Source organism: Lates calcarifer, unplaced genomic scaffold (genome assembly GCF_001640805.2).
Source record: "Lates calcarifer isolate ASB-BC8 unplaced genomic scaffold, TLL_Latcal_v3 _unitig_2390_quiver_865, whole genome shotgun sequence".
Classification (NCBI taxonomy): domain Eukaryota; kingdom Metazoa; phylum Chordata; class Actinopteri; family Centropomidae; genus Lates; species Lates calcarifer.
Genome location: NW_026116182.1, coordinates 1 through 7500, shown reverse-complemented (window position 1 = coordinate 7500; position 7500 = coordinate 1). Strand labels below are relative to the sequence as shown.

The following is a 7500-nucleotide window of genomic DNA, read 5'->3' as shown; positions in this document are numbered from 1 at the left end:
TGTGTTTGTACCGGGGCAGTAGCAGCGCAGCACTCCAGGCTGAATCAGCGACGCAGGGACGGTGCTCTGATCGAAAACACACGAGTATCGACCCGACAGCTCGCTCCACGGTCCGGTTATCAACACCTTCACCCCGCCCTGCACACACACACACACACACACACACACACACACACACACACACACACACACACACACAGGACTGTCAGTAAACAGCGTCTCCTGTCTTTGGTCTGAACCAACAGTCGGACTCTGCTGCCCTCTGCTGGAGCTGAACAGTTTAACATGCCTGATCAATACTGTGACGATTATTATCTGTGATTGATCCAAAAAAACTCACCCTGTGTCTGTGTGGATAAAATCTGATATTTTCATACTGCTATGATTCATTCAGCTGCAGCAGTTAATCAATGATCAATCATTTCAATCAATTATCAAACAGAAACAACAACAACAACAAAGTCAGTCGCAGATGAACAAAAACATTAAATGTTCATGTTTTTCATTTTAAAAATGACTGAATGATCAATCAATCATCAATGAACAGCTGATTTTCTGTTGATTGGTGATTACTGGTGATTGATTACCTCGGGGTAGGACCACTCTGGGGAGAAGTCGGTGATGGAGGCGAGGCGGGTGGAGCTGGAGGAGGGCAGGGGGTGAGGGAAGGGGAGGAAGGAGGAGGAGGGTGAGGGCTGGGGGGGCACCATGTATCGGACCCCCGCCGGGAACACGGCCGGGTTCGGAGCAGCGGCGGTGACGGGGTGAGCTGCGACGGGATTGGCCTCCTCGGTGATGAGGTCAGAGATGAGGTCAGGGAACTGGCTGTCGAAGGAGATGTCAAGCTCCTCCCCTCCCCTCTCGCAGGGCTCCGCCTCCTCCCCCTCCTCCCCCTCCTCCTCCTCCTCCAGGTGCGTGTCCATGCAGGTGTCCTCGGAGTCGTAGCCCCGCCTGCTCTCCTCCTTCACCTGAATCGGGGGTGTCGCCAGGTTAGCGGTGTCCATGGCGACGGCAGCGGGGGCAGGCGCAGCGTTAGCGCTGGCGTTGGCAAAGAGCGACGGCTGCGGCAGCACCAGGGGCTGATGGGATACCTGAGCCGGAGGCGGAGCTTCAGGCGCAGACCGGTGGCTGTAGGGCCGTCTCAGGACCAACGGCTGCTGTCCGTCCACCTGCCGCTGCGTCTGATTGGCCGGCTGAGTGACGGGATGGGCCGCTGCCGAGTCCTGGCAAACCAGGAGCAGCGACGCGGCGCTGCTTCCTGTCTGTTGCCTTGGCGATGAGGCGGAGGAGGCGTGGCCTGGCTGTAGGACACAGGAATGAAAGACAGAATGTTAATAATGTTAATGTGAGTTCCTGATATTCTATTCTGATAGTCTGCATCAGGAAACTCCAGACTGTCCCTGAACGTCTCACCTGCAGCAGAGCCAGTTTGGTGGGGGGAGCGCTGCCTTCATCATCATCATCATCATCTTCATCTGCTCTCCTGTCCTTCACCTCCTCTTCATCTCCTCTGGCCTCCTCCTCCCTCCCTGCCTCCCCCAGAGCCCCCAGCTCCAGGCAGAGGGGGAGGAGGGGCGGGGCCACAGGAGGAGGTGGGAGACAAGGAGAGGGAGAGGGGGGGGACGAGGGAGGATGAAGGCGGGGAGGGCGACGAGGAGGAGGAGAGGGGGAGGGCCGAGTCCCTCCTGTCCGGCTCAGAGGAGGAGGAGGAGGAGAGGGAGGAGAGCGAGGAGGGGGGGGAGACAGAGGAGGGAGGGGTGGAGGTGGGGGAGAGGGAGAGAGCGAGCGAGGGGGGAGACAGAGGGGATGAGGAGCAGAGGATGGGGGAGGGAGTGGAGGAGGAGGGAGGAGGCCCGCCGTACGTCTGGCCCTGTTTGGGGGAGTTGAGGAAGGAGTCGGGGTCAAAGGCAGGGGGGAGTGACGGTGGAGGAGGGGGCGGTGAGGGGGAGGAAGGGGGAGAAGGAGGAGAGGCAGCTGCAGGAGGAGGGGGAGAGTGGAGGGAGGAGGAGGAGGTGTTAGAGGAGGAGGGGGTGAGGAGCAGGCCTCCAATGACAGGAGAGGGGAGGAGGGTGAGGGAGAGGGTGGCCACCCCCGGCGCCTGTACAGCAGGAGGGGGGAGGGAGGAGGGAGCGGGTGAGGAGGAGGAGGGAGGGGAGGGGGAGGCGGGCTTGCAGGTAGGAGGGGGGAGGGCGGGGGAGAGCAGTAACTGGCCGGAGCGGGTGAGTGACAGACTCCTCCTATGCCCCGCCTCCTCCCCTCTGGCCCCGCCTCCTCCTCCCCCTCCCCCTCCCTGACCCGCTCTCCCCCCTGCGATGGTGGCCGTCGTCGCCATGACGATCACGGCGTTCTGGGGCAGCGCCACCGTCGTCAGGTTGGCGCGGCGGTCGCCGTAGAAGCCGTTGCCGTGGTTACTCATGGTGATGGTGGCTCTGTGGGGCTGAGGGGGAGACGAGGCCGAGCTGAGGGAGAGAGGGGGAGAGAGGGAGGTCATTTTCTTCTTCTGTGGTTCTAATGTCAGCTGAAGCACGTGTCACGTGACCCTCTGGCTTCCTGTGCGAGGCGGTGGCTCGTGGTCGCGGTGACTTACGTGGACGAGGGGCAGGGAGACGACGCGGGGCTGCTCTGAGTCTGGAGGTGAGGCAGTTTGGCTTCTCCTCCTCCGCCTCCCCCTCCTCTCCCTGCCTCCCCCGCCTCAGAGGAGAGGGGGGAGGGGGAGGGTCTGCAGGAGGAGGGAGGCAGTTTGGGGGAGATGATGCGATGCTTGGTGCTGTTGCAGCGGTGAGGAATGTTCACTCCTGAAGAGACTGCACACACACACACACACACACACACACAGGTTAGAGTGACTCACAGTGATGTCACAGGGACTCACAGTGATGTCACAGCGAGGTCACAGAGGTGTGTTACCCTGGGCTGTGTTGCAGAGACAGGTGTGTGTGCGGGGCTGTGGTTTGGTTCTCTGTCGGTCCAGGATGTGTTGAACCAGCTCCTCGATGCTGAAATCTCCAGAGCCCACTGAACACTTCATACTGTGAACTGACACACACACACACACACACACACACACACACACAGGTTAACTACACACAGGTGCAGCAGCAGGAGGTTCAGGTACGGGACGTGGTGGGGTGGTGTGTGTCGTACACATGGGCTTCAGCTGGTTCAGCAGGTCGTCTCTGCTCCACCTCACGCTGTCGTGACGGTCCGACACCGCACACAGCAGCGGACTGCATTTCCCAGAATCCTCCAGGGACGGCACGTTCAGGTAGTGGACCAGCACAATGTCTGGGTTCTGTCTCACACACACACACACACAGGTCAGTTCTCATCTAGGTTCAGTTTGTAGTGTGTGTGTGTGTGTGTGTGTGTGTGTGTGTGTGTGTGTGTGTGTGTGTGTGTGTACCTGCAGCAGCCAGTAGCATCGTCTGTGGAATGTTGGCACAATGGAGGAATGGACGTAGCAGCCGTACAGGCACTGAAACAGCAGTTAGCATCAGTTAGCATCAGTTAGCATCAGTTAGCATCAGTCCCTCATTCCACCAACAACAGTTGACCAATAACAGAGCCAGAGCAGCTCTGCTGTCAGGGAGAACATCATTATGTGTCTTGCTCTGCTTGTTGAGGAGAGGACGACGCCTCAGTGGATCATTCAAACCTCCTGAACCATCCACACTGAAGGAATCTGAGACTAAGAACAAGCTGAGCTAACATTAGCAACAGCTCAGCTAACAGCAAACTCTGGCTAAACACTGATTTCTGGCAGTGATGTCCTGCAGGGGGAGCAGCTCCACACCTCCATGCCCTGGACCTTCAGCTTCATGTGGTCCTCTCTCGTCGTCTTTCCATCCTTCCTCTTCTTCCAGCAGTATCCATCCTTCCTGTACTTCACCTTCTTTCTGTTGTACAGGATGATGCTGCCGTTCTTCGGCCTGAGACACAAAGCACCGAGCAGAGAGTCAGACAACAGCAACACAACCACTGATCTGATGCAGAGCCTGAGCGACGGGTGTGACGCCCTCAGCTTGGTCTGACAGGCTCAGGCTCAGTGTGTTTACCTGGTTTTCAAAGTGCAGGAGAGCCACTCATCATGTCTGTCAAACGATATCAGGTAAGAAGCGATCTCCTGCAGAAACACAGAGACAGATTACAGCTGAGACAAACAGTTATTTAACATTTACATTCAAGAGAAAAGAAGCACAGCCCCTTACAGACCTCGTTAGTGTTCCACCTCAGCCGCTCGTTAGGCAGAGTGGACGAGCGGGGGAGACACTCCAACAGCTTGTTAGGAAGAAACACCTTCCTCTGTCCTTTGTTCTCTGCAGAGACACACACACAGGTTTAACGTAAGACACAGGTGAGAGACAGACACCTGTCTGCAGAGCTCTGACATCATAACACAGAAAAAGAGCTTCAGCTCCAGAGGACCAGGTCGGGTAAGAAGCACAGCACATTACTGCAGGATATATTTCACATGTTCATCATCCTTAAAGCTGTGTTCAGTTACAGCACCGTGAGGAGTCCAGCAGAGAGGACAGAGCTGCTCACACAGAGCTCAGGATCTCACACACTCAGTGGAGGAGGCAGCAGCTCTGTGACTGCAGAGCGAGCTTCAGCTCCACACATCAACCTGTCAACGGCTCGTCCACAACCCAGTGAAGCTGCCAGTGTTTCCTGCTCTTGTATAAACACCACATGTTGCTCTGCAGCTGCACACAGGGACACCTGACACGGTCCGGTCACATGACCAACCTCAGCTGTTCATTTAAACCCAGCAGCAAATCACACCTACGTCTTCCTCAGGTAGACAAAGCACATACACCAATCATCCCTGTAGAACCAGGAAACCCAGACTGTTCAGAGAGCAGGGGCCCAGGTGGTTACCATGGCAACAAGGCTGGAGCCGTCTGTGCGCAGGTGTCATGACGTCAGACACACACACACACACACACACACACACACACACACACACACACACACAGACACACACAGACAGGTGTGATGGGACTGACCTGTCTCCGTGGAAACCATCTCCTTGCTGCTCATGGCGATGAGTCCATGAAGGGCGAGTCTCACACAACGCACGGCCGCCCGCACTGCCCCGCTGCACACACACACACACACACACACACACACAGAGAGAGAGAGAGAGACAATCAGTCAATAGTCTGATCAATAGGAAACAACAAGGAGTGCAACAGGACACCAGCATCTCTCTCTCTCTCTCACACACACACACACCACACCACACACACACACACACACTCTGCTTCAGTAGTTCCCTGTTGCCTAGCAACAGCTGAATTTGCACCCACTTTAAATGGAGAGAGACGGTGTGTGTTACTGTATGTTAGTCTGTGTTTGTGTGTGTGTAGTTACATAACTCTGGGTTTTTACATGCAGCCACACAGACCTAACACCCTACACCTGATGACACACACACACACACACACACCAGAGCTACAGCTGATGATTGTTGTTTGTTCAGATGATCAATACACTGATTAGTCTGTCTGATGTCTTTAAAATGTCAGGTTGGTCTCTGAATGCTCTGTCTCAACAAACATATTCACATTGATGAGACATGATGTGAGGAGCTGACACCACAGAACAACTTTTTATTTTGCTGAAAAATGATCAGAACTGATCAAATTATTCTCGTGTATTATCTTCAGATGATGTGATCGATGAGCGGACTGATGCTGCACTGTTCATCAGAATACTCCGCCTCTTCTTCACATCCACCCACACATAAACACTCTCATCTCCCGGAGGCCTAGCTCAGACCGCGGACTGGCCTGGCTCCTGTGGCCGCTCCCCGGTGCCTGCTCCCCGGCTGTGAGAGCTCAGCCCCTCCCACACTGCTAATGCTAACGTTAGCGCGCCTCTTAGTTTCACATCATTGTAACATTTCACGACGCGACAGCAGCTTTAACCCCGACAGTAACTTTAATCACATCCTCCCCATACTAAACTCAACCAACAGAATGAGTGAAATTAATTCACTAATTAATAACTAACATGAATGTTTGCTTGTTTAGCTGCTCAGCTAGCCGGCTACCGTTAGCCGTCGAGGCTAGGTCCGAATCAGCAGTGATTAAACAGCTCCGACAGACGAGCTGCGGGGCTGTACCTCCGGGTTAAAACGTGCTAACCCGAGCCGGTCAGCGGGCACGAATCCCCGGACATATACAGCACAATGACCCGGTTTAAACAGCAAGAGACAGGGGCGGACAGAGGTGTTCAAAACAGTCTATTAAAGCTCCTTTACCTTCCGCCTTCAGCACAGCCGCCATCTTCTCTTGCTCTTACGTCACTGCGTAGTTACGGGGAGGTGGGGAGGGATGGAGGTCCGCGGGGGGGGTCTGTTATCTATAAGTAATGATTAAAAATTAACTACATTAACCTGATTTTGGGCCGATGGGTCACTGAAGAGGAGCCAAATATAAGACGACCACAAAGAGGCAGAAGACGACCACAAAAGAGGGCAGAAGACGACCACAATGTAGCACAGAGGGTAAAAACTGTAACTTTTCAGTTGAATCCAGGATATTCTGGCCTCAGTTTGGTCCAGTGGGAGGAAGTGGAGACTTGTCGTCCATCTTTATTTACAGTCAGTGACAGAACATTTATTTGTTTAGAAGAACAAACTTAAAGGTCTCCACTGTTAGAATCTGCTGCAGAAAAGCAGGACGTTTACCCTCGCTGCTAACAATGTTCAGTTCCTCAAAAGTGCTATAAAAACATTATATATCAATATTTCTTCAGTTTCACTGCATTAAATCTTTTGACCCACTTCAGTCCTGATCATAACTTTGACATTGACATGTATTTCTTAAATAGTTTGAAGTGTTTACTGGAGCATTAACCCAGAGGACAGCAGGACAGCAGGACAGCAGGACAGCAGGACAGCAGTCAGAGCCTCCACAGAAGAGTCTCCATGTTTGCTGTGTGTCTCCAGGACCTGAAGCAGCTTTTCATATTTCATCTTTCGTCCCTTCTGTCTGACCCTCCTCTCGCTGAGTCCAGAGACCAATGAAGACACAGAGACCAGAGGCGTTTAGAGAAAAATATCTGTGGTTTATTTTGTATAAAAGCGGAGCATGTCGTCCAGCAGGAGGCTGTGAAACCTCTCTGACCGCTTCACCTCTCAAAACTAAACCACCCAGCTGCTTTAATAAAAAGCCTGCGGTCTGCTCAGGCAGCTGTTGGTGAGAGCTGGAGAGCTGCAGCTCCACCGAGAGCTTTAACTGAGACTCCTCAGCTGTCTGCTGACGGAGAGTCTGAAGATACAGCTGCTGACTTCACTCTGATTCACTCTGATTCACTCTGATTCACTGGTTTAAAGGTCTGATTCAAAGAGGATCACACAGCTGATTACAGTCTTTAAATCCACTCCCTGTTCTCTCCATCAGCACTGCACTGACATTTACACCTGGTTCTACCTGAAGAGTTCAACCTCCTGAACACCAGGAGGCACAGGAGGCTCTGTCTGGAGGAGAG

The 7500-nt window shown here is 53.9% G+C and overlaps 1 protein-coding gene across 1 annotated transcript in view; it reads right to left on the bottom strand.

Moving 5' to 3' along the window:
* LOC108892734 (calmodulin-binding transcription activator 2-like) overlaps positions 1–6416 on the bottom strand; it is a 17966-nt gene extending 11550 nt beyond the window's left edge. The window contains 13 exon segments of the mRNA XM_051068095.1: positions 12–138; positions 588–1301; positions 1414–1584; positions 1586–2459; positions 2588–2804; positions 2908–3036; positions 3145–3292; positions 3404–3475; positions 3794–3929; positions 4056–4123; positions 4213–4316; positions 5010–5101; positions 6269–6416. Coding sequence (XP_050924052.1) covers positions 12–138; positions 588–1301; positions 1414–1584; positions 1586–2459; positions 2588–2804; positions 2908–3036; positions 3145–3292; positions 3404–3475; positions 3794–3929; positions 4056–4123; positions 4213–4316; positions 5010–5043 — 2794 coding nt within the window. The 5' untranslated portion in view covers positions 5044–5101; positions 6269–6416.
* Between the last annotated feature and the right edge of the window lie 1084 nt (positions 6417–7500).